This window comes from Erinaceus europaeus, chromosome 15, assembly GCF_950295315.1.
Source record: "Erinaceus europaeus chromosome 15, mEriEur2.1, whole genome shotgun sequence".
Lineage (NCBI taxonomy): Eukaryota > Metazoa > Chordata > Mammalia > Eulipotyphla > Erinaceidae > Erinaceus > Erinaceus europaeus.
Window position 1 is genome coordinate 8,205,360 of NC_080176.1, and position 27,750 is coordinate 8,233,109.

General features: G+C 46.2%; 1 protein-coding gene across 3 annotated transcripts in view; it reads right to left on the reverse strand.

Annotated features, from left to right (window-relative positions):
* The window catches only part of HS3ST4 (heparan sulfate-glucosamine 3-sulfotransferase 4), a 366,199-nt gene extending 356,235 nt beyond the window's left edge, over positions 1-9,964 (reverse strand). For all 3 annotated transcript variants that reach the window (XM_060172281.1, XM_060172283.1, XM_060172282.1), the window contains exon 1: positions 9,241-9,964. In XM_060172281.1, the coding sequence (XP_060028264.1) occupies positions 9,241-9,950 (710 nt within the window). In that variant the 5' untranslated portion in view covers positions 9,951-9,964. The remainder of the gene's footprint in view (positions 1-9,240) is intronic.
* Positions 9,965-27,750: the final 17,786 nt, after the last annotated feature.

Consider the following 27,750-nt stretch of genomic DNA (forward strand, 5'->3'; position numbering starts at 1 on the left):
AATCATTACGTGTTTAAATGAAATAGTGAACGTCCTAATCTACCTGAACTAACTTCTTTGTACTTCTGCCAGGGTTAAAAATAAAATTAAAAACAAAATAGGGGGGAGGGTGGTAGTGCAACAGGTTAAGCACACATGGCACAAAGCACAAGGACCGGCAGAAGGATCCCGGTTCAAGGCCCCGGGTCCCCACCTGCAGGCGGTGAAGCAGGTCTGCAGGTGTCTGTCTTTCTCTCCCCCTCTCTGTCTTCCCCTCCTCTCTCTGTCTTATCCAGCAACAACAACAATAACAATAATGGCAACAACAAGGGCAACAAAGATGGGGAAAAAAATAGCTTCCAGGAGCAGTGGATTTGTGGGGTAGGCACCAAGCACCAGTGATAACCCTGAAGGCAAAATAAAATAAAATAAAATAAAAATAAATACAGAGTGTATATATGGTTTAAGTCATCTCCACTCCTTGTAGCGACAGAACCCTCAAGCCATCGCTCTGCCTGTGGGAAGCTATTCCCTTTGGCTTCAATGGGACTGACTAATGCTGTCTCCCTACCCTTGTCACTACTCCAAGTCAAAGGGGTGGCTGCAGCGCCCAGGCCTGTTCAGAGTGTTTGATTCTTCCGAGAACAGGCAGATGATCCAAGCCTGGCTAAAGACATCACTAGGAATTTCTTTGTAGAAGTTTTTAGGCGAGGTTGAGCGGTGGCACAGCCGGCTGAGCGTACAGGTTACCATGCACAAGGACTCAGGTTCAAACCCCTGGTTCCCGCCTGCAACTGGGGAACCTTACAAGCGGTGGAGCAGTGCTGCAGGTGTCTGCCTCTTCCTCTCTTAGATTCCTCTACCCTCTCCATTTATCTCTGCCCTATCAAATAAAAAGAAAAGAAAGGGAGAGAAAGGAAGGGAAGGGGACGGGAGGGGAGGGGAGGGGTGGAGGAGGGAAGGGAAGGAAAAGGAAGGGAAGGGGACGGGAGTGGAGGGGGGGTGGGGGAGGGAAGGGAAGGAAAAGGAAGGGATGGGAAGGGTAATGGGGGAGGGAGCAATAACACCGGTGGGGGGAGAAAAGACCTTCTAGTAAACAGCTCTAAAAGGGTTGATCAACATAAAGGAAGTTTGTCTACTGTTGCTGCTCATCATCTTCCCAAAACACAGTGAGACGACTTGTCCAAGAGCGAAGCAAGGAGGACTGGGTGGCGGCGCACTTGGTTGAGCATGTGCTACAGTGCACAGGGACCTGGGTTTGAGCCCCCCCGGTCCCCACCTGCAGCGGGAAACTTCATGAGTGATGAAGCAGGGCTGCAGGTGTCTCTCTGTCTCTCTCCCTATCTATCTTCCCCTTACCTCTCTATTTCTGTCTCTAGCCAATAATAAATAAAGATAAGGGAGTCAGGCGGTACCAAAGTGGGTTAAGCGCATGTGGTGCTAAGCACATGGACCGGCATAAGGATCCCGGTTCAAGCCCCCGGCTCCCCACCTGTAGGGGAGTCGCTTTACAGGCTGTGAAGCAGGTCTGCAGGTGTCTATCTTTCTCTCCCCCTGTCTGTCTCCCCCTCCTCTCTCCATTTCTCTCTGTCCTATCCAACAACGACTGCATCAATAATAACTACAACAATAAAACAACAAGGGCAACAAAAGGGGAAATAAAAAATAAAGATAATAAAATTAGAAATAATGAAGCAAGAACGGCCAAGAATAAAGGGCAAAGTAAAAAAGACAACATCAAAACCCTACGTTTTCCTGAAACCGACATCCCAGATTTTCCAATTACACAAGCCAGTAAATTATCTTTTCTTATTTGTAACAGTTTAAGCTCAATTTCTACCTTTTACAAACAAGAAAAAGAAAAGGCCTCAACTAGTGGCACGTGCTGTTTATTTTCTTATGTCTTATACATTCCAAAAAAAAAAATGTTAAAGGACGAGAAACCTAGCTTATCACTGTTCAAAAAAAGAAAAAGAAAAACCCAACCACCTGCTTTTAGTTAATAGCAAGAAGGGTTGGAAGTCTCCCTCAGTGCATCATAATTTCAGATTGAAAGTCCCAAGACAGTCTTTGAGTATCTTGTTAAACCACAGAAACCAATGGAATCGCGAGATGACTTTAACAGGGTGGTGGTTCAATGGGTTCCAGGGATACCATCCATTATGCAAAACCAAAGCCTCCAAAACTTGCTAACGTGAAGCCCTGGCAATCCTGCGTTCACCTACACAGAGTGGGCACCAGTCTCCTGACTCTATTTGAAAGTAAAAGCCTGGTATAAAAACCACCAGATCTCAAGACAGGGAGCTTCCCAGGCTCTTAAATAGTCTTGTATTCTAAAATGTTTACGAAAGTCTGCAGGGGAAAAAAAAAAAAAAAGAAGTAAGTCTACTCTTAGCATCATCAAGGCCTCTGTACCAAGCCAGGAGCAGGGACACCGATGCCTACTGGAGGTTTGGATAATGGCCAAAAGCAGACACAGCCATGCTGCCCACTTCCTACCTCAGCCCTCAGCCCTCCCTGGTGAATTTGACCTCAAGCAATCTGACTCTTCTGCTTCTTCAGCTCAACTTACAATAGACCAGATTCTGGAACCCAGTTTTGATTATTCTCTGGAGAGCTACTTAAGAGCTGCTTCAGGGTTTGAAATCCCTCATTTGGACATAATCTTGAAACAAAAGACTTTTCCAAATGAAAAAAAAAAAATGCACTGCAACTTCTTCTTCAGAGTCTTCAGTACTGATAGTGGGGTAAGAAGCAAGGATGAGAAGAAGATGAAGAACAACAAAGAAGAAAGGAAAAAATGGAAGAGGAAGAGAGAGGGAAGAATGGGAGAGAGAAATTGGCCATGTCACAGCCTCTATGGGGAAATTTAAGTCTCAAGACTTCTCACATCGGCCTTTGGGAAGAAATAGTGATGAGCCCATTTTGCAGATGAAGAAACTGTGGCTTAGGGTATGCAGTGATTTGCCCCAAGTTACACAGTGAGAATGCAGAGCATTCTGGCTCAAAGCAATAAAAACGCGCTCCAAACAAGGTCACTGCTACTTTATTAGCATCCTCCCTCTAAAGATTTCATACAGATATTTATTTAGAACCAAAATATTTGTGGCTGAACAGACTCTGCAGAGACAATAAATCTCATCACTGAAAATACAGAGATCAACAAAACGAAACAGGTAAGTGATCTAACATCCAATCAAGCTAATATGTGGGAAAACAAAACCTAGAATCCAACTGCCTTCCTTCCTTTTTTTTAAAGATATATTTATTTATGACAGAGAGGAAGAGAGAGAGAGACAGAGACAGACAGACACCAGAGCATCATTCTGGCACATGCAATGCCAAGGATCGACCTCAGGACCCCATGCCTGACAGTCCATTCTTTTATCCACTGTGCTGCTGCCTCCTGGGCTGCTAGAATCCAATTTTCCTAACTCTCAGATCTTAATCCATTTGAACAGGATCTATTTTATAAGTATAATTTATCTACATGGATCAAATATGCGCACTCCTGATTAATGTGTGAACCATTGAGAATTCCCCCCACCTTGAAGGAAATGTTTACCAGGAACAAAAGAAAGTTGGTTGTAAATTGTCTTTTCACTCTTGATGTTCCTGTTTGCACTGAGATCCTTTTGTTGCTGTTATAATATATCTGGGAGGTATTTCTCCCATGCTGCTGCAAAATCTGTAAAGGGGGGAAAAAAGTCTGAACCAAAATAGCACACATGTAAGCCACAATTCTGGCAAATGCAAAGGGCGGGATCAGCCAGTCACTTTCTGATAGGGGTTTAAAAGCAGAGGTCACAAACCAGTAGCCAGCTGGCTGCATCCAACCCACAGATGTGTTTTGTTTGTCCTGCAGTGTTGGCCCACAGAGCGCTTTTAAGAAAATCCAATCTGTTGCCAACATTACACACTGTAAGATTTCATATCAAAACCTGGATTTCCAGTTTCTCTTACCAAATGGAAAAGCTGGTGGAAGAGAGTAGCTGGACTGAGCCGGGCAGAGCCTGTGTCTTGTTCCTCTCCCTTCTAGTCATCTATTTCACTCATGTATATGATCCCTGGGGACTGTGAAGACATCTGAAGAGGTGACCCTTGGTTTAAAAGGTGAAGCAGATGTAGACTGCAAAGCCAATCCTTATTTGACATCCCTCCATAAAAACATCCCCAATCAGAGATCTTTCAGTCACTATTACGACAGACGTGGTAGAAGGTAAAGCACCCAAGACAAAAATGATTAGGAAGATGGAGATCCCAGTGGCTAGGTCCACTGGAGTTCTGCTCGAGGATACTCGTGTCTGGCTGTGGTTTGGAAGATACATTCACACTCTGTATCGGTCCTTCCCGACACCCCTATGAGGGAGGACCTTCTCTTGCATAAACAAACTCAAGCCCAGTGTGACAGACCAGTTACCCAACCCAGACTATCCAGCTACTAGTAAGCTGCAAACCTCCTGGTTTTAGAGCCCATTTTGTGACCAGGGAAAGAACACTCTGTAGAACCCTGAGGCCTGTTTCCACCTCAGGACCTTGGCACTTGCTGAAGCACTATTTTCTCTCTGGAAACCTCTCCACCCAATTCTTCACAGAGGAGGAAGGTACTTTTTCACTTGGTCTACACATCTCCCCTGAGGTCTGGCCCAATTCTTTCATTTAAATGATCTGTGAGGGCCAGGAAATGGCTTCATTGAGTACAGCACTTTTTTTTTTTTGCCTCCAGGGTTATTGCTGGGGCTCCGTGAATCCACTGCTCGTGGAGGCTATTTTCCCATTTTGTTGCCCTTGTTGTAGTTGTTATTGTTGTCATAGCTGTTGTTGTTGTTGGATAGGACAGAGAGAAATAGAGAGAGGAGGGGAAGACAGAGAGGAGGAGAGAAAGATAGACAACTGCAGACCTCCTTCACCGCTTGTGAAGCGACCTCCTGCAGGTAGGGAGCTGGGGGCTCGAACCGGGAACCTTATGCCAGCCCTTGCACTTTGCGCCACATGCGCTTAACCCACTACGCTACCACCCAACTCCCAGAGCACATGTTTTTATCATGGGCCAGGATCTGAGTCTGAACATGCGACAACCACATGGGAGCGGCTCCATGGGGAAGCTTCAGCAGCAGTGGAGCAGTGCTGTGGTATCTCTGTTCTCTGTCTCTCCTCATAACACATGGTTGAGTGCACAGGCTACCTTGTGTGGGGCATGGGTTCAAGGCCACAGTTCCCACCTATAGGGAGAAGATTCACGAGTAGTGAAGCAGGGCTGCAGGTGTCTCTCTCCCTATCATTTTTTTGTTTTTTTTTGCCTCCAGGGCTGTCACTGGGGGTTGGTGCCTGCATTACAAATTCAGTGCTCCTGGCAGCCATTTTTCTTCCTTTTATTTATTTTTTATTGGATAGGACAGAAAGAAATTGAAAGAAGAAGAGGAGATAGAGGGGGGAGACAAAGACGGATACCTGCAGGCGTGCTGCACTGCTTATGAAGCAACCCCCTGCTGGTGGGGAGCCTGGGACTCACTGGAACCAGGATCCTTGCATCAGTCTTGCACTTACTACTATGTGTGTTTAACCCAGTGCACCACTGCCTGGCGCCCCTTGTCTCTCCCTCTCTATCTCCCCCTTTTCAATTTCTCTTTGTCTCTATTCAAAACAATTTTTTAAAAAAGTGATTATTTTCAGAAGAAAATTCCATGGGGAGCAGGATGGGAACCCCAGAGATGACCCAGGTGGCAAAATCCAGTAACACAACTGGTTGGGACCCACGTGCACATGAGGCTCAAAACAATCAGCAGCATTAGCATCACCTGGGAAGCGGGCCCCAGCCCAGGCCTGCTAGACGCCATTCTGCCTTCAAGCAGCCCTCCAGGTGATTCACATTCAGGAGCTCTGCCTGCACACCCACTGCCCAGCAGAGAAACAACTGAGTCACGTGTGGAGTTCCACATTTGCTCGTAGCCACAGTTTAAAGAAGGGAAGCAGGAAGACGTGCATGTTTGCCGTCGCCCCAACTTCCACCCCAGTGAAATGCCAACTCCAGGAGAACAGGCACTACTTTTGTGTTGTTCACCTAAAACGGTGCTGAGCACGGGGTAAACATGATGAGCTGTCGAGGGAGAGAAGGCGAGGAGGAAAAGGCCTTTCTGGCACTTGATGCCTGGAGTGTGGCGCAGGGGAAAAAGCCAGCCGCAGATGGCTGAGTGACCTTGAGCAAGTGGTGTACGCCCTGGGTACCACCTGTACAATGACAGTGCTGCCATTCAGCTCGCAGTCCCATTATGACACGCAGACGTTATAGCACCTCCAAAGCACGTTCAACCACCATAGTACCAGTGTTCAGTCCCTGACAGTGTCTTTCCTGTGTCCTCTTCCCTCCTCCTCTCTTCTGACACCATGTTGGAACAACACTCTGGCCACTTTCCTCTGGGTCACAGAAGGGGACTCTAGGAACTATCTTTCCACCGTTGAGACGTGTGTGTCAACTGCTGGCAGAGAAGCTAACTTGAAACCAGACAGGGTCACTTCTCATCACCCTGGAGCTGAGTGGTGTCCAAGGCACATGGGTCAAGGTTACTGTAGGGTCTGTAAACCATGAGGGGGCAGCCCATGTCATCTCTGTCGCTTTGAGGACTTTGATAGCAATCACTTGACCTGCCACAAAGGACCTTAGAGGAGTCCAGTTTATCAGCTCACGCAGAAATGAGCATTGTGACTGTCCTTTCACTACTGGGGGTGGAAGGGGCGGGAGTGAAGGGGTTAATCTCCCCACTCCTTAACCACTGGCCCCTGTCAATCCAAGTGACACTTGCTTCTCCACAGCTTTATCACACACACACACCCGCTAATCCATTAGTTGATCTCACTCTGAAAACCTGATGCACATATTCTAATCTCAAAGATGTTTTCAAATCACATTACAGCACCAGCCTGAGGGAAAGCAAAACTGGATTTAGACGCAACCAGAGAAGGGGGGGATAAGGCTGCTGTTGGGGGGCGGGGCTTCACTGGGCATGAGGAAACCCCAAAGCAGTCAGTTAGGCCAGGCATGGCCCCAATCTCTTACACACACAAGCCATCATTTATGATCAGTTGCCACTTAGTAAAATTAGGAGTCTTCACTAAGGACCCAAGAGGAAGGGTTTCTGCTTCTGGCCCAAATCAATGCCTTTTCTACAGCAGAGGATGTAGTTCCTTCTTCCTACATGGGAGAGAAAGGAAACTCAGGAAATGGGGTTTCCCTGAATGCCCACAGAAGCCCTCAAGCTGTGCTGTCCTTATGCAAGACCAGTCTCAGCCCTGCTACCAAGCCCCAACTATGCCAAGTGAGATGGCTCAGAGCACCACAGCACTGGCCATATAATCTTTAATAGCCATCTCATGAGAGGGACACTGTCTACATACTTTCTCTTCTTCTCAGTGTAAAAGAACATTAAGAGAAATCTGGCACCCTTCATGCCCTTCATTCAGAAAAGTCTGCAGATCTTTTAGTGGACTTCTGACACGCATCCCACCAAACACACTTCGTCAACTTTAAGATGTCTGACTAAGACACCCCCCCTCTCTTACTTCCAGCTGCCACAAAGCAACCTAGACACAAGCTGGAATGCCCTCCTCCTCTAAAGGACAGGACACATTTCACAAGCTACAATAGCCTTGAAATGTGAACTGGATAAAAGCCATGGTTATCCAAGCGCCAAAGTTGCCCCACAGAAGGAAGCAGACCAGTCCTACCGCCAGCAGCTAAAGCTGAAACCTTCCCAGACTTCATACCCTTTTCTCTATTTTGCTGTTGTTGCATTAATCATTCTAACACCTTTTTAATTATAACTGCAAACTGGAAGCCATGGCTTGTGATGTTATAAATACTGATTTTCCAGTTAAATTAGGCATTTGCTGTTTTGTGTTTTGATAGAAAGGGGCTGTTTGAAGCCTCCTAAAATACTGCAATTAGTTCTCTCTGTTGAAACAGACAAGACATTAACAGACACATTTGCTGTTTCCATTTAGTGTGCTGGAATGTTTATGCCTAAGAGTACTTCTCTGAAGCTTTGAAAGCACACAGCATATTTTTTAAGTGGAAGAAATCAATCATAATACACCCATTCATTACCTATTTCTAAAGTTATTTCTAAAACTTTCAAGACTGTAGTTGAAACTTAGAAAGCACATCTTCTTGCCAGGAAGAAGCCTTGTCAGGAAACAATCTTTATTTTACCTATTGGCTCTGTTAAGATGATAATATCACTTGAGCTGACAAAGTCTGTGTTTCTGTTTGACAATTGCAATTAATTACCGAGAGGCAAGCAGGCCTGGGCCCAGCCATCCAGATCTGTTTTCCAGAAGCAGATATAGAAACATAGACATACAGATATACATGAAGGTGGGAGGGGAGGCAGGTGGAGGTGGAGGAAAGGAGGTCTGTGTTTGCAGTATCCGCACTGTCACTGCAAACCTCACAGCAAGCAAGAAGGCAGCATTATTCATTTATTTCCCTAGCACTCAACTTTCCACTCCACTCTCCTCGCTTTCTCTCACTACTGGCAGATGGCGGAAAAGGAGGAGGTGAGCATCTCACACGGCAGAGGCCCCAATTTGTTGCGAAGGAGGCGCGGGTTAGAAAGGGCAGGGGATGCGGGCACAGACACTCGGAGGGCGCCAACAACCACGCAGACCCTGTGCCCCTGAGGCCGAGCCAAGCAGCGTTCACTGGGCCGAGATGGCCTGGCCAGAAAGTTCTGGAGCTGGGGGATATCTCTAGTGCTCCCTAGAAAGCCCAAACTCGCCGGCGTCTTTTTTTTTTTTTTTTAACTGTTCCCTTTACATTCTGCTCCCACCTGAAAACTCTAAAGTTGGATTCCAGCCTCGCCAATGCGTTGGAGAGCGGTTTTTGAGGGATGCCAAGGGATTTCAAAGCCCTTGGTCCATCTGGCAGCCCCGCCGCCCAGCTCCGCGTCCCCCGGGGGAGGATCGGGAACACCCCGCGGGCGCGGAGCTGGGGATCCCTGGGCTGGGAGCGGGAGGAGCCAGGGGGCACCTGCGGGGACCCGGAGCCCGTGGCCAGCAGCGCAGGTGGCACCGCCTCCCCGCGCCCAGAAATAGAGCGGCCCCCGGCCAGCTCAGGCCTCTGCTGCGCTCCCCAGCCGGCCCCCCGCGTGGTGCTGCGCTCCCAGGACCCGGGCGCCTCGGCTGCGGAGGGCGGGAAGCCACCGCACCCCCTCGGGCCGCCCCCAACCCCGCGTCGGTGCCCTCCCGCCCGGCCCCGGGTCCTACCTGTACCACTCCAGCCCCTTGTCGTAGTTCCTATCGAAGAAGTGCGGCTCCACGCCCACCGCCCGCACGTCCGGGTGCACTCGGATCGCCTCCAGCAGCGCGCGGGTCCCCCCTTTCTTGACCCCGATGATGAGCGCCTGTGGCAGCTTCTTCTCCCCGTAGTCCGGGGTGCTGGCGGCGCCGCCCCGCTCGCCGCTCGCGTTGGCCGCCCTCCGGCCTGCCAGCTCCTCGTCGGCCGTGCTGGACTCCTGCGCGTCCCGGTCCAGCTGCGCCCTGGGCGCCGTGGCCACCGCGCCCGGGGCCGGCGGGGTCCGCAGCCAGGCGTCCCGGCCGCTCGCCGGTGCCCAGCCGTCCGCCCCGGGGGCGGCGTGCGTGTCGGGGGGCTCGGGTGGCTCCCCGCGGCTCGCGTTGTCCGGCGGCGGCGGCGGCGGCGAGGGGGCGCCGGGGGGCGCGGGGGGAGGCGGCTGCGAGGGCGGCGGCGGGCTCGGCGGGGGCTCGGCGCCCGGCGGCTCCTGCAGCGCCAGCGGGAACTGCAGGGAGCCCGAGCCGCCCAGGAGGCTGTAGCACAGGTAGGTGACGGACAGGGACAGGGTGCACATGAACAGCAGCTTGCGCGCCGGCGGGCCCTTAGCAGAGGCGCCGGGCGGCGGCGGCGCAGCGAGGGGTGGAGGCGGAGGCGGAGGCGGAGGAGGCGCGGGCCACGGGGCCATCACGGCTCCCGGCTGGCGGCGGCGGCGGCGGCCCCCGGCGCTGCCCGGACATGGTTTCAGCCGCCGCCCCCGCCGCCGCCGCCGCCGCTGCCCAACCACCCCGGCTGCATGGAGCGACGCCGCCGCGCCCCGGGTCCCGGCCGCTGTCCCGCTGCGCCGGAGGGGAGCCCGGCCGCATGGCCCCCCTCCCCGCGTCCGGCCGGCCCCCCCACGCCCCCCGGGCCGCAGGCGAGGGGACCCGCCGGCCCGCGGCACCCACTCGGTCCGCAGCGCCCCCGCTCCCAGCCCGGCTCGGCCGCGGCTCCCGCTCCAGCCGCCGCCGCCGCCGCGCGCCGTGGCCGCCCGAGTTCCTTCCCCGCTGCTAACTTTCTGCCGGCGGAGCCGCGGCGCGCAGGGGGCGGGGGGCCGGGCGCGCGCCCCTGCGCGCCGCCGAGGAAAGGGGGTGCGTCTCGCGCGCGCCTGCGGAGGGGGCGCGGGAGCGGGGGCGAGCGCCGGGCCGGGGCGCCCGGAGAGCTGGGAGCCGCCCCCTCCCGCTCAGGGCCCCGGGGCTTCCCCGCCAGGCCCGGGGAACCCGGGGAACCCAGGGAGCCCAGGGTGGGAGGCCGCTCTCCCTCCGGCTCCCGGCACTTTTGGGACCCGGAGTCTAAGGTTCGCGATCCTGGCCGCTGGGAGCCCCCAGGCTCGTGCTCCTCCAGCTCCCTTGGGACTCGGGGTGCATTCAGGCCCCGCCCTTCTCACCCCGCCATCCCTGGCCTTTGACCCAGAGGTGACTTCTCTGTAATGGCATTCATGGTCAAACTTCCCCTTTTCCAGCCTCCTGGTCTTTCCCTGAAACGCCTGATGGGTGGAGATTTGACACACACACACACACACACACACACACACACACACACACACACACACACACACACACACACACACATCACACACACCATATTTCTTTCCCCAGCCTGCGTTCTGCCCCTGAGTGACTGACTGTCTGTCCTTTCTGTTCCAAAAGATGAGGCTGTAACCTGCACTGCATGTGCACATGCCTCCCCCCCCACCCCCGCCAAGGCCACTGGAGCTCAGATTTCCCTGCACTGATGTCCATGGTGGGGGGGGGGGAACCATCCTCCCTCTAAACACCTAAGAAGCAGAAACAAGGTGGGTGCAGAGGCTCTGTGGTTGCTTCAGCGAATTAAAAAATCATGGAGTTTTCCTCTGCAGAGAGATTCCACCCTTCACCTCCCTCTCCTGGTGGGGGAAAATAGCAAAACCATCAGAAAGCTTTGGAAAGATGCAAAACTCCACTCTGAATCTTGGTTGCCTTTTGCTCAGGAAGGAAAAGGGAATGGGAGTCTGTGCCCTGGCTGGGGGACAGAGTGAAGGAAATGCTGGTGACAGGGGCTGGTCCTGTGCGCATCTCAGACCAGCCTCCCCCAGTGCAGGCTCTGGTCACAGTCCCTTCCACCCTCTTCACCACATCAAGGTGCCAGGTGCCTTCACCTCCTGGGCTGATGACGTGGTTTCTTCTGCTCTTATAATGAACAACAGCAAAAGGAAATGTATAGAATGTCTAAATATTAACTAGATATCTAGTTCCAAAAAGGGGAGAAATGTTAATCAAATAAGATGAAATACACGGACTTTTCCCTGAGTGAACAAAAGCTCACTGCTGCTCTCAGCTGGACATGAGTTTCCTTCACTGCAGCTTTCGTTCAGATAAAGATTATTCCTTTATAATTTATTTTTGATGGTACACTGGAGACCTCTGAAATGCAGAGTCTGGTGTCCTGTGAATCATTCCGTGTAACTAGGGATGCTTTTTCACACACCACATGGCTGCATTACTGTAATGTCAACGGGAAGGAGCCAGCTGGAGCTGAGAGGGGCTTGAGCTCTGCCGCAGCCTTCTTCCCTGCCATGCGGAGCCCAGCTCAGTGTGTTCAGCCAGGAGGCAACAGGTGCCTGCCCTACCTGGCCAGCTCCCTTTCAAGGCCTGGGAACCAGGATGTGACCTAGCCTCTCTCTCTGCCCAGCACCAAGACTTCTCCACCCACCCTCTCAGCCCCTCCCAATGAACCTGCTTTTATCTGCTTTCACTCAAGTGCTCTCTGACTTGGACAGGTTTTGATCAAATGATAGTAAGAGTGAACTCCACCTGCAGGGGCAGGCTTCAGCAGCGGTGAAGCAGGGCTGATGTGGTCTCTTGTAATGTCTTCCTTTCTATCTACCCCTTCCATCTCAGTTTCTTTCTGTCTCTATTCAATACATAAAATATTAAAGAGGGAGTCGGGCTGTAGCGCAGCGGGTTAAGCACACATGGCGCAAGGCGCAAGGACCAGTGTAAGGATCCCAGTTCGAGCCCCCGGCACCCCACGTGCAGGGGAGTCGCTTCACAAGCAGTGAAGCAGATCTGCAGGTGTCTATCTTTCTCTCCCCCTCTCTGTCTTCCCCTCCTCTCTCCATTTCTCTCTGTCCTATCCAACAACAATAGTAATAACTACAGCAATAAAGCAAAAAGGGCAACAAAAGGAAATAAATGTTTAAAAAGGTAGATCTTAAAAATACAATAAAATATTAAAGAAAAAGAAAAATAGGGGTGTGGGTAGTGGCACACATGTTTGAGCACACACGTTACAAAGCACAAGGACCCTGGTCCCCACCTGCAAGGGGAAAGTTTTACGAGTGGTGAAGCAGTGTTGCAGGTGTCTCTCTGTCTCTCTTCCTCTCTGTCTACCCCTTCCCTCTTGATTTTTGTTTGTCTTTATCCAATAAATAAGTAAAAATAACAAAAAAAAATTTAAAAAGTAAAAGAAAACTAGGGGCTGGGTGGTGGTGCACATATTACAATGTGCAAGGACCCAGGGTGAAGCCCCTGGTTCCTACCTGCAGGGGGAAAGTTTCCCAAGTGATGAAGCAGGGCTACAGGTGTTTCTCTGCCTCTCTCCCTCTCTCTCTCTCTCCCTTCCTCTCAATATCTGGCTGTCTCTATCCAATGAACAAAGAAAGATAATCAAAAATTTAAAAAGAGAAAAAAATTCACATCTATTAAAAAAAAAAGTGGTGAAACTGAAAATCATATGTGGCCAGCACAGTGATGGGAAAATCTGTAAGCTGGGGGCAATGCCAGAGTGGTCATCCTGTTGGCCAAATAAGTAAATACTAAGGGTTCGGAAACTGATAGATGACTAACTTTATTATGCACAGGGACCTGGGTTTGAACCCAGGTACTACATGGAAATACTGGCACAGGGGATGCTTTCTAAGTGGTAGACCAGTGCTCAGGTGTCTTTTCTCTCTATCTCCTCCCTTCTCTGCCATCTTTCTCCTCCTCCTCATCTTCATCTTCCCCCTACCCCCTCTACCTTAAAAAAGAAAAAAAAAAGAAAAAGAAGGGAGAAGGGCCACGTTCTGGCGCACCTGGTTGAGAACACATGCTACAAAAAGAAAAGAGAGAAAATGGAAGAACAAGAAGAAGAAAAAGGAGGAGAAGGAGAAGAAGAAGTAGTCCACTGGGAATAGAGTAGCTATAGTAGGCACAGACCCCATTGGTAAGCTGAGTGGCAAAATAAAATAAAATAAATTGAGGGCTTTGTCATGTGTGTGATACATAAAGACCTAGATTTAAGTCAGGTCCTCATTATATCATTTTGAGCCCCAGAGATAACCCTGGTTACAAAAAAAAAAAAAAAAAAGAATGAGAGAGAGAGAGAGAGAGAAGGGATTTGAAAGAATGAAGTGCCAGCCAAGGACTGGCATGATGGCTCATTTGGTTTCTCATGGGCATGACTCGAGTCAGATCCTGGTCCCCACCACACTGTGCCGCAGTGTCTTTCTCTCTGTCTCTCTATCTCTGTCTCTCTCTCTGTCTGAGCAAATGTTGACCTGGAGCAGTGAAGCTCCAGTGACAACAAAACAAAACAAAACAAAACTAGGATGAAGCTGAAGCCCTACTGGTAAGAAGTCAGGTCAGGCCCCACCACAGATGAGGAAGTGTTCTTGCTGGTTTTGAATATTTGTTTTGTTTTAACAAACCTTGCCAATTTCTCACTTAAGCAGTTGCCCCCCCACCCCACCCCACCCCTCCTTGATCCAGGTTTTTTCTGGAAGCCAGTTCTTGAGAAGCCAGTAATGAAAACTCAGAGCTCTCTGCAGAGGGAGAGCTCAGACTTCACTCAGCAGTTCCCAGTGGGCCTGGAGACTGGAGAGAAATGCTTTTCTGTTTCCACTGCCAGCAGTTGTGTTCACTCAGGCCTAGCTGAGTGTTCACAGCGTTCCTCCAGCCAGCTCCCATGGCCTCCAGCTTGCCTCCGCACTGCTCATCTTGGACCACAGTGGCAGGTCGGTGCTTCTGAGCCTTGGCTCTGCCCTTGCCCTCCCGACTCTGGACCCTTCCTCTCACGGCTGAACTACCAGCTCCAAACTCTTTACCTTTGCACTCCAGGGCTCCTACACACACACACACACACACACACACACACACACACACACACACACGCCACTTGTCACTTGTCTGTTCCATCTCCGTGAGGTCAGGTGATAAAACTGAAGCCAAGCTGTCATTTGCTAGCTAAGTGGCTTTTGGACAGGTCATTTCACTCCCTTGAGCTTTGGTTTCTGAGTATATAAATTATGAATAATAAGACTCACCTTAAATTATTTTTATAAAGACTCAAATTGACTTAGATAGCATATGCAAAAATGTCTGGCTCCCTGCCTGACATGCAGTGACTACCAATAATTATTGAGATCTAAGTATTGGCTCCTGCTGTGCTCTGCTTCTTTTCCTATTAAAATCTTATCTCTGAGAACTCATGCACTGTTGGTGGGAATGAAAACTGGTCCAGCCTCTACGGAATACGATGTGGAGGGTTCTCAAAATATTAAAAAAAAAAAAAAAAAAAAAGAACTACTATGTGGCCAAGCGGTTCCTCTCCCAGGTGTCTGTTGTATAAACACTCCCTGTAAATGATATATGTGTTCCCATGGTCATAATTCTGTTTACAGTAGTCAAGCAGACATGGAGACAACCCATGTGCCCCCAAACAGATGGCTGGATAAAGAAAGTGTGGTCCTTCTATACAAGGAAACACTTCTGAGCTGGGAGAGAAGATGAGGTCTTGTCATCTATGACAACAGGGATGGCACTGGGGGGGTTCAGAAGGAGGAAGAGGAAGTTCTCACTCATATTTGCGCCATAAAGAATCAATCAAGGGAAGAAAGAAAGTCAAACTAAAACAAACCATTAGATTCTAGCTACAGACCTGTGGCTGCTAGGAGGAGGAGGAGAGGGAGGTGAACTTAAGGCCAGAGGGGTTATTTGTTGTCTTGTTGTTGAGTTTGGCAAGCTCTTTATATATGTTGGTTATTAAACTCTTGTCTGATGTATGGCATGTAAAGATCTTCTCCCATTCTGTGAGGGGTCTCTTGGTGTGGGTACTGGTTTCTTTTGCTGTGAAGAAGCTTTTTAATTTGATGTACCATAGGTTTATACTTGCCTTAGTCTTCTTTGTAATTGGATTTGTTTCATTGAAGATGTCTTTAAAATTTATGTGGAAAAGAGTTCTGCCAATACTTTCTTCTAAGTATCTGATAGTTTGTGATCTAACATCCAAGTCCTTGATCCACTTGGAATTTACTTTTGTATTTGGTGAAATACAGTGGTTCAGTTTCATTCTTCTGCATGTTTCAACCCATTGTTTCCAACACCATTTGTTGAAGAGACTCTGCTTTCCCCATTGAATAGTCTGAGCCCCTTTGTCAAAGATGAGATGTCCATAGGTGTGGGGGCTCACTTCTGGGCTCTCAATTCTATTCCACTGGTCAGTGTGTCTATTGGCAAACGCTAGAAGAAAAAGTGTGTCTATTCATGTTCCAGTACCAAGCAGTTTTGATGACACTGGCCCTATAATACAGTTTGAGATCTGGGAGTGTGATGCCTCCGGTTCTGTTCTTTTTTTTCAAGATTGTTTCGGCAATTCTAGGTCTTTTCTGGTTTCAGATAAACCTTTGTAGCATTTTTTCTATTCTCCTAAAAAATGTGCTTGGGATCTTGATGGGGATAGCATTAAATTTGTAGATGGCTCAACAACAAGACAACAAATAACCCCATCCAAAAATGGGGGGAGGACATGGACAGAATATTCACCACAGAAGAGATCCAAAAGGCTGAGAAACACATGAAAAATGCTCCAAGTCTCTGATTGTCAGAGAAATGCAAATAAAGACAACAACGAGATACCACTTCACTCCTGTGAGAATGTCATACATCAGAAAAGGTAGCAGCAGCAAATGCTGGAGAGGGTGTGGGGTCAAAGGAACCCTCCTACACTGCTGGTGGAAATGTCAATTGGTCCAACCTCTTTGGAGAACAGTCTGGAGAACTCTCAGAAGGCTAGAAATGGACCCACCCTATGATCCTGCAATTCCTCTCCTGTGGATATATCCTAAGGAACCCAACATATCCATCCAAAAAGATCTGTGTACACATATGTTCTTGGCAGCACAATTTGTAATAGCCAAAACCTGGAAGCAACCCAGGTGTCCAACAACAGATGAGTGGCTGAGCAAGTTGTGGTATATATACACAATGGAATACTACTCAGCTGTAAAAAATGGTGACTTCACCGTTTTCAGCCGATCTTGGATGGACCTTGAAAAAATCATGTTGAGTGAAATAAGTCAGAAACAGAAGGATGAATATGGGATGATCTCACTCTCAGGCAGAAGTTGAAAAACAAGATGAGAAAAGAAAACACAAGTAGAACCTGAAATGGAATTGGTGTATCGCACCAACGTAAAAGACTCTGGGGTGGGTGGGTGGGGAGAATACAGGTCCAAGAAGGATTCAGAGGACCTAGTGGGGGTTGTATTGGGATATGGGAAACTGGGGAATGTTATGCATGTAAAAATTATTGTACTTACTGTTGAATGTAAAACATTAATTCCCCAATTAAAAAAAAAGTTAAAAAAAAAAGAATTCCGGTTCATATTGCCAGAAGGATAAAGAATAGGGAAGCTTCTAATGGAGGGAATGGGTCATGGAACTCTGATGATGTGAATTGTATGGAATTATGCTTCTATTACCTTCCAATTTTGTTAATCAATATGAAATCACTAATAAAAATTAAAATAAATAAATAAAATAATCTTTAAAAAAAAAAAAAAAGGCCAGAGGGGCCCATGGTAGAGAGATAGTGGATTTCGGATGGTGAACCTGATGTGCTAACAGATGTTTGAAGTGGTGTGAACCTGCATTCTTAGATCGTGTGCAGTCCTACAGATCAGTGTCAACTGAGAAAAGAACTAAATAATTCAATAAATAAAATCTTTTTTTTATTGTTGTAGTAATTATTGTTGTCAGTGTCATTGTTGGATAGGACAGAGAGACATGGAGAGAGGAGGGGAAGACAGAGAGGGGGAGAGAAAGACAGACACCTGCAGACCTGCTTCACCGCTTGTGAAGTGACCCCCCTGCAGGTGGGGAGCCGGGGGCTGGAACCAGGATTCTTACTTGTGCTTTGCGCCACCTGCACTTAACCCTCTGCGCTACCGCCCGCCTCCCTTCAATAAATAAAATCTTATCCTCTCTACCTCTCTGTGTCTTTCAGTTCAAACCAGTCCAGCAGGCCGGGAAATAGTTCAGCTAGTAGAGCACAGGACTTCCATGCCTGAGGCTCCCAGTTCCATTCCCTTCCTGAGTCACAGTGCCCTGGCTTCTTTCTCTCATGTGAGTCCGTCTCTCGCTCTACCTCATATCAAATAAATAAAATAAAGCTTTAAAAAATAAACCAATCAAACAGGCCAGTGTACAAGTCGAAGTTCACTTTCCTAAGGTCCTCAGCAGCACTGATAATGCTTCCTGGTTCCTATCTACTGCACTCTGTCATATTTTTAAATAATAAACATCAATTTTGGGTAATTTCGGTTTTGTTCGTTTCTCTATGATTAAAGACACTGACTAGAATGACTTGGGGTTACTCACATGGCCAATGGAAAGATTTTTCAGAAATCAACAAACAGACTAAAAGCAAAAACAGGCTTTGGAAAGGACAGCAGAACATACAGGAGTCATTGTCACTCACCCAATATTGTCAGTTCTCCTGTGAACCGGGGAAAGACATGCCTGGCCACTCAAAGCTAAGTGTGACTATGTGACATTTCAGCAAATGACACATGAGTAGAGGTGAGGCTGTTCCCTTTGACCGGAATCTTTGATAGGCAGGAGGAGGTTTACCTGTCGGAGTGTGTTTTCCTGCCTGAAAACTGTGTGAGAAAGAGACTGACCCTTTCTTTGCTGTCATCAAGTCAAGTCTGCACCTTGAGCAAGGATGGTATAGACCCAACTCCTCTGGTCTCTATCATGCTTGAGAAATAAATTTTAGCTATTTTCAGCTCCTGAGTCTTGGGGCTTGGTTGTTAATATGAATTAAGACTCACTGATCGGGGCCGGGTGGTGGTGCACCTGGTTAAGTGCATGTATTACAATGCACAAGGACCCGGGTTTGAGCCCCCAGTCCCCACCTGCAGGGGGAAAGCTTTATGAGTGGCAAAGCAAAGCTGCAGGTCTCTCTTTCTCTCTCCCTATTACCCCCTTCCCTCTTGATTTCTGGCTGTCTCTATCCAATAAATAAATAGAATAAAAAATTTAAAAAGACTCACTGATCACTTAAAATACATGTACTATTTATTTCCTCTGTATTGACCAAAATAACTTCAGGAAGCCAATATTAATAATAGACTAACCTTCCACAAAGGTGGATAAATGCCAGATTAGAAATATACACTGACACAGTATATAGAAAGAATTCAGATCTCATGTGGCAAATATTTTCCCACTTTGTCTTTTACTCATTGGTAAAGACATTATCTGCGGCCAAGTTAGCGCCTGAGCAGTAGAGCAAAGGACTTGCCTGCCTGAGGTCTTGCATCCCATCCCCATTACGACGGGTAACAGAGGGATGCTTAGTACTCTCTTGTACCCCTGAACTCTGGCGATTGATGGTGCCAGGGTCTCTCACATGCAAATGCTGTAAGCTCCTCTCTCTCTTTTATCCTTCCCTCATTAAATAAAATGTTAAAGTATCTAAAAATATGGAGACAGAGCTCCTGATAAAACTGACTTGGTGACAAAGAGGAACATTGGATTCTTCTTAAAAAAGTGTAGAAGATTATAATAATAATAACAGTGATCATGAACAATAGGATCTTGCATTCCAAAAAGAATCTCACTAGAAAATTTAACCAGGAAATACTTAGGACTCAAAGTCTTACATGGCCAAGTCTGGTGGGTGAAATGAAACAGCTCTAAGAAAAAGCATAACTGCAAAAGCTGAATAAGGGCAAGAGACTGGCATACTTTAACAATGACTCTTTAGTCACTATCAGGCCACCCCATCAGCTGGGGCCCTAATCGGGGAGTCCTGAGATTCCCAAGCAGACTTGGTGGGCCTAGACCTCAAATAAATCCCTCTCTCCATTGTTACCGGTCATTTCTATCAGGAACAACACAATAGACCTCTTTGTGGGCCCCCAAAAGACCTTGCCCTCAAGTTGGATCAACAATGGTAGAGAATGTTCCATCCTCTGAAGGGAGGTTGGACAACATACTCTATGCTACACCTGAGGAAGATGGGTCCTGATATTTGGGGCAGCTTGGAATGTTCCTACTTATGACCACAGAATGTGAGCTCAGATCTACAGGGATGCAAAGGTCACATAGGCTCCTAAACTGAATATGGGCCCCAGATCACATCAAATTGATGAGTATTACAATCAACAATACTTATAAACCTTTCCCATATTAGGGAGCTACTCTGTTCCCTGATTCAGCTTTCTGGTCCTCTTGCCAGCCATGACATCATCTTCCCAGACAATAATTAGGATCCACCTGCATATCAGATTTCAGGCTCAGGCAAACAAACAAACAAGAAACTAGTATAGCTACAGGCCCTTTGGAATATAACTAAAATATGCCTACTAGCTATCTACAAAATGGAGGACCGCCCCCCCCCCAACACTTCACCTGCACTATTCCAGCCTTTGGGTCCATGATTGGTCAACAATTTGTTTGGCTTTGTATGTTAACTTTCTTTTCAGCCACCAGGTTCCAGATGCTAGCAGGATGCAACCAGACTTCCCTGGACCCCACCAATGTGACTTGGAGCTCCGCTTCCCCACAGACCTGCCCCACTAGGGAAAGAGAGAGACAGGCTGGGAGTATGGATCAACCTGTCAATGCCCATGTTCAGCGGGGAAGCAATTACAGAAGCCAGACCTTCCACCTTCTGCAACCCACAATGACCCTGGGTCCATGCTCCCAGAGGGATAAAGAATAGGAAAGCTATCAGGGGAGGGGAGGGGATACGGAGTTCTGGTGGTGGGAACTGTGCGAAACTGTACCCCTCTTATCCTATGGTTTTGTCAATGTTTCCTTTTTATAAATAAAAAATTTAAAAAAAAGAAAAATCATATCTTTAATGTATTGAACCAAAAGAAGAAAAGTTAGAAACAAATGAGCCACATAATCAATTCAAGAAACTAAAGAAAAAGAGCAAGTAAGTAATATAAAGAAGAATGGGGAACAATAAAAATAAGAGGCAAATATTTGTTTTCTTTCTTTCTCACCTTTTTAATTTGATAGGACAGAGAGAAATTGGGAGAAGAAAGGGAAAGAGAGGAGCTTGGTGGTGGTGCACTTAGTTGAGAGTGCATGTTACAATGTGCAAGGGACTTGGTTCAAGGCCCCAATCCCCACCTGTCGGGGGAAGCTTCACAAGTGGAGAAGCAGTGCTGTAGGTATCTCTTTGTCTCTCTCCCTCTCTGTCTTCTCCTTCCCTCTTGATATCTCTCTAGAACTAAATAAATAAATATACTTGAGAGAAAGACCTACAGCACGGCATCATACTCATGAAGCTTCCCTCCTGTAAGTGGGGACCAGGGACTTGAACCCAAGTCCTTGTGCCCTGGAATGTATGCTTAACCCCACTGGCCCTACCTACATTCATTATATTTGTTTGCTATTTATTTAGTACTATGTTCCAGTTTGTGTCTCCCTAAAATTCTTATGTCAAAGCCTTAGCCTCCAGTGTCAGGAAAGGCCCTAGAAGAAAGGTCTTTAGGAGATATGGTTGAAAGTGAGGTCATATGATAGAATCTTTATTGTATAGGACTGTGGCCTTACAAAAAGATAGAGTGATAGTGAGTGAGTGAGTGAGTGAGTTTGTGTGTGTGTAGGTATACATGCACCCTGACATCTGAGGACACACTGTCAGTCTGCAAACCAGGAGAAAGCTCACCAGGACCTGATCATACTGGCACTTTGCAGCCTCCTTTAACTGGGAAAAAAAATTAATTTCTATTGTAACTCATGGTGAGTTTTTAAGTTTTTTATTGTATTTATTTATCCTATTGGATAGAGACAGAGGGGAGTGGGAGGGAGAAAAGGAGAGAGAAAGAGAGACACCTGCAGACCTGCTTCACCGTTTGTGAAGCTTTCCCCCTACATGTAGGGACCAGGGGCTTGAACCCAGGTCCTTGAAAACTGTAATGTGTGCACTTAACCAGGTGCTCCACCACCTGTCCCTAATTTATTTTTACTGTAATCTAAAGCATTTAGTTATCACAGTTTATGTGTGTGTGTGTGTGTATACACACACACACACACACACACACATATACACTTTTTATCAGTTTTCTATTGCTTAACTTATTTCTAACCAATTCACAAGTCATCTATATTAAGGATACCCAGGAGCCAGGAGATAACCCCCCTCCCCAACAGAGTACATGCTGTGTCGTGCTGAGGACTGGGGTTCAGGCAACAGCGTCATGCGAGAGCACCATACACAGCAGGTGTTGTAGTGGCTCTCCTCTCTCTGTCTCTCTCTGACTTAAAAACAAAAAGGAGGAAGACTTTTTATGTGTGAGGACACAGCATAATGGTTATGCAAAAAGACTTATTTTTTTTTTTTTGGCCTCCAGGGTTATCACTGGGGCTCAGTGCCTGCACTAGGAATCCACTGCTCCTGGAAGCATTTTCCCCCCATTTTGTTGCCCTTGTTGTTGCGATTATTGTTATTGTTGGATAAGACAGAAATCAAGAGAGATGGGGAAGCCAGAGGGGGGAGAGAAAGAGATACCTGCAGACCTGCTTCACCGCTTGTAAACCAACCACCCTGCAGGTGAGGAGCCGGGGGCTTGAAGCCAAATCCTTATTCTGATCTTTGTGCTTAGCACAATGTGTGCTTAACCCACTGTGCTACCTCCAGACCCCCTATGCAAAAAGACTTTCATGCCTGAGATATCAAAGGCCCCAAGTTCAGTTCCCAGTACCTCCTAAGCCAGAGCTGAGCAGTAAAAACAAACAAACAAACAAACAAGTTAATAAAATGGTCTGCTGGGATATATGGAAAGTCCCAATAAACCAAAAAGAAAAATAGGATATACAATTCCTCCTTCTATTAGGTATCTCCCAATTATTGGGTGGCTACTATCCATTAAAATTAAAGCATTTTAGTGTTTCTGATAACTTAAATCTTACACTATCAGGTACTCAATCTTAAATTATTTCCTTTGTAGCTTTTACCTTTGGTAGGAAAAGATATTCTCAAAGTGTGTAAACATTCATCTACTCTTTCTTCTGATATATTACTAGTTTACTTTCTGCACTTCAATATTTAAACTTTCTGAGGTGTATTTTCTATACAGTCATACACATAAAACTGAATTTTATTATATATTTTTTTTACATTTTTCAACAGTTTGAAACTCTTTTGCCATAAAATGCACTGATGATGTTGGAGTCTTCTTATCCAGAAATAGAGAAAGCAAACTTGCATTCATTCAGTCTGCTTTCTTTTTTTTTTAAATTTTGCATCCCCCCTTTTGTTGCCCTTGTTTGCTTTTTTTTTTATTGTTGTTGTAGGCATTACTGTTGTTGTTATTGATGTCATTGCTGTTGGATAGGACAGAGAGAAATGGAGAGAGAAGGGGAAGACAGAGAGGGGGAGAGAAAGATAAACACCTTCAGACCTGCTTTACCACCTGTGAAGCGACTCCCCTGCAGGTGGGGAGCTGGAGGCTTGAACCCGGATCCTTCCACCGGTCCTTGTGCCTTGCGCCTTGTGCCACATGTGCATAACCCACTGCACTACCGCCCAACCCCCTCAGTCTTCTTTCTATTTCTTATGGGACTTCTGTAATTTAATGCCATAAGTCCTGTGCAAATCATTGTCTTGATGAGTGTAATGACATCTAATGATGCTTGGGTTCAGTTTGATAAGTTTCTATAAAGTCCTGCTAGTTTTTCGAATCTCTAGCACTCTCTTTGTTTCATGCATTTACTCATTATCCATCCACTGCATCCACTGTCAATTTGAAGTGAGTATTGTTTTCTGAGCTTTTGAGCAGATACAGAAGACAAAGACATAAAATAGAAAACAGAGCCCTTATTGTCATGACGGCAGAAACCACTACATGAGTAAACTTAATAAAGTGAGCAAAAAGAGAGAAATAAAGTTTGCTGTAGAGACCCTTCTCTAGAACACCATGGCTCACACACAGGCAAGAAAGACTTGGTGTTGAAGTCCACACACAAAGGGGAAATTAGATTATGCCAGGCAAGCATAATCTAATCTAAGGAGAATCTTCTTGGTGTGTGCAACAATCTCACCCACTGCATTCACTGTAAGTACACTTAGCAAACGAAATTGAAGTTAATTTTCATAAAAGAAAAAAGGAAACTGTCAAAGACCTATTGAAAACATTATAATGAAACATGATGAAATATTAGAATGGAGTCTAGTGCCAGGAATAAGACAGACATGCCTTTCACCATAGTCTCTGTTCAGCAGTAAACTGGGCTTCCCCGTCGAGGCAGTGATCAGTGTGGGGAGAGAAATCATTGCTTGCAGGCTATGCTTGTTGGCAAAAGAAATCCATGAAAATCAGCAAACAAAACAGTTTGGTTAGATTGCTGATGGAAATTCCAAATACCAGGAGTAAAAACATTCTTCTATACAATCAGGATGCAATTAGGAAATGTAACTTAAAAAAAACAAAACCTTCACTTGACAATAGAATCCATCAAGTGCTGAGAAATAAACTTAACAAAAGGCAAGCAAGTCCTCTGTAGATTAAGTTATGCAACTTTTGAGAAGGACATTGTGCTAGCTTCTTAGAGCTGTCAAAACAAAGTACTGCAGACTGTGTGGCTTAAAACAGAAACAGATTTTTCTCCGTTTTGGAGTCTGGAAGCTCAGGGCATGCGCTCAAGACTCTGGATAGACGTCTTCTTGCTCTTTAGCTTCTGGTGGTGGCCATCCACCTTGACCTTCCTTGGCTTGTCATAGAACCTAGCCAAGTGATCTGTTCCTCTTATAAGAACACCTGTCATGGCTGGGAGTATGGGTCGACCTGTCAACGCTCATGTTTAGTGCGGAAGCAATTACAGAAGCCAGACCTTCCACCTTCTACATCCCACAATGACCCTGGGTCCATGCTCCCAGGAGGTTAAAGAATAGGAAAGCTGTCAGGGGAAGGAATTAGATATGGAATTGGATATGGTGGGAATTGTATCCCTCTTATGCTATGGTCTTGTCAGTGTTTCCATTTTATAAATAAAAACATAAAAATAAATAAATTTTAAAAAAAGAACACCTGTCTTTTTGGTTGAGGGACCACCTTACACCCACATCTGAACTTGGTTAATACTGAGGAAGCTCCTACTTCTTTACTTTATTATTTTATTATTTTTTTTATTTAAGAAAGGAAACATTAACAAAACTGTAGGATAGGAGGGGTACAACTTCACATAATTCCCACCACCCGATCTCGATATCCCATCCCCTCCCCTGATAGCTTTTCTATTCTTTATCCCTCTGGGAGCATGGACCCAGGGTCATTGTGGGTTGCAGAAGGTGGAAGGTCTGGCTTTTGTAATTGCTTCCCTGCTGAACATGGGCGTTGAAAGCTCCTATTTCTAAATGGATTTTCATTCACTGGTACTGTAGTCAGGACTTTGGAAAGCAACTGATAATAGGCATAAAGTATGTTAAGAAAGAAAGCCTACTCATTGTGCATTTACCGTATTTGAAACACAGTTTGATAAGGATAAAATTCTCATCACTGAAGTGAGATTTTTTTTTATAAAAAAGATAACATTTAATCAGTACATCCCAACTAAGTTTCCAAGAAGGTTATGAAATGTACATGCCTTGATAAGGTGATTCTAAATTAACACAGGGAATTCGAGAAAAGAGAATGAAATCAGACAAAAGCAAGCAAACAACCGTACTCTTCCATGAAGAAGGGGAAGGACCTTAATTAAAGGGGAAGATCTAAGTACATTTCTTAGCACATAAAAAGTAGTGTTTATTTAGATGCTGCGGTGTAGATCCCTTCCATTTTCTGATAAGAAAGCTGAATTGACAACCTTATGAACTAAGCAAGCAGATCAGGTTTGTTGATATTAAACAAAGATGAAGCCACCAAGTAGGAATGTTGCAGGTGGAGATAAGTGTAACTACATAATCCAACATCCTCTATAGATGACATTTTCCCACCCTCCCAGGTAAAACACAGCCCCCTGTAGTGAAGCTCTTCCGAGAGCAGAGCCTTTTACTCGTCCGGAAGGTAGACATACGTATTTGTGAATGCTGAAATGTTCAATGTGCACAATCCATTTTCCATCATGATGAGAAGTCATGAAATGTGACCCGTGATGAAGGAGGTAGTGGCAATTCATTAAATGTACTTGCTGTTCATCTTCGTGAACTCATTTACAAAGAACTCACTGAGTTCATCAAGCATCTTTGTGTTTTGAGATAGTTTTTAAAACTCCAGATGCTAGTCAAGATACAAGACAGTACGAAGAGTTCCTTTGCATTCTCCATCTAGTTTTCCCCAATGCTCACATCTTTTGTGGGTCAAAGCTAAGAGACTCACCTTGCTACGATACTATCAATTCGATCATACACTTCCTTCATGTGTCACTAACTTTTCTATGTCCCTGTAACCAGCTCGTGTTGTGATTCATCTCTCTCTCTCTCTCTTTTTAAAGATTTTATTTATTTATTAATTTATGAGAAAGATAGAAGGGGGCAGAGAGAGAGAAAGAGAGAGAGAGAGAGAGAGAGAACCAGACATCACTCTAGTACATGTGCTGCCATAGTTTGAGCTCGGGACCTCATGCTAGAGAGTCCAATGCTTTATCCACTGTGCCATCTCCCAGACCAACCCTCTGTCTCTTTAATCTGGTGACCTGAAATGGGGAGGTGGGCAGAAAGGGGCAAACTGAGGCTCCTCACTCCTTCTACTTTGGGCTGAGGTTCAGGTAAAAAATAACCTGCAAAGGAAGCCACTTCAAGAACACAGCCTTGAGACGGTAATGTGTTGAGACCACCTGGACATGAGAAGTGATGGAATGCCTTTAAGGGCCCCGTGTAAACTTCTGGTGAATGGGTGTGGAAATATGCTGGTCTTGCTATTGCCCCAAATAAGTCCTCTTTGAAAGCTCCCTTGTTTATTATTCCTGCCACCTACTGGCCATAATGATCTGGGGTTAGCTTCAGATTTCACCCCCACATTTTGTTAACTGACAAAATGACAGTTTCGCAGTCTTCCCTTGTCTTTCACAACTTTGACATTGGACAGGTATATTTGTAGAATGCCCCTTGGTTGTGGATTTGTCTGCCTGTTTTCCTGACTAGCTATTGGTTATAGAATTGAGGAAAAAAGAAATGCATCCTTCCCCTCACATCCTCTCAGGGATCTATGGCATCAACATGACTTATTGGTGATAGCAACCTTGACCACAGGAGCCAAGTGGTGCTCTCCAGTTTCATCCATTTGTAGTGCTGCTTTCTTTCTCTTTCCATACTCTTATGTTTTAGAATGAAGTGACTCAATTCAGTCAAATTCTGCTGGGAGGGGGTCTAGTGGTGATTATGTGAACATGTGAAAGTCAAGGTAAGTATTCACAGAGAGGCATTTAAGGTTATACATATGCCTTTCTTCTCTTTGCTTAGCATTCATTAGTGAATAGTACCTGTAGCCGTTACTATGGTGGTGGGCTAGTAGAGATTTTCTGTTACCCTGATTATTTTTGCATAGTTAATTGGAAATTTTATGTAAGAAAGCTTTATCCCTTTCCCTCTGCTTGTTCATTCAGTTAGTTCTTTGTTTAGATCAATACGGATGCACAGATATGGATTTTTATTCTTCAATCCGTATAGTTAGTATAATTCTATACTATTACAATTTATTTTGTTGCTACGAATGTTCCAACTTTGGTTTTTGGATCTCTTTTATTATCAGCTCCTCTAGCCTTTTGATCTGCTTCCACAGTTTTTTTTTGTACTTCCTTGCTTTCTGGCCACTTCAAGATGCTCCAGGCTCATCCTATATTTTCTCTGTTCTCACCCTAATACCGGTCATAACTCCTAGGAGGCCTGGTTCCTTCACTGGAGAAAGATATCTAAAAACCGAGTAATAAGTGTCAAGTGCGCTCCTGGTGCCGGGGGCATCAGCATTCTTGGGTTCTTAGTAGGCAGGCCCAGGAAGCAGATATATTCGACAGCTAATAATGAAGACTTATTTCCCTATCTGTAGGTATGTATAAATATGCATTTAAACACTAGTTCTCTACCTAGAGAGTTTATTGTAGCCATCCTCTCTTGCTTATTTGCATCTTCTTTTTCAGACAAGGAAAAGCCTGGCTCTTGTTATAAACAACTTCCTTATTTCCTTAACCCTGATATACATATAAAGCAGCATCAAGATTGCTAGTCCATCCCCCTGTGTAACTCAGTTTTAC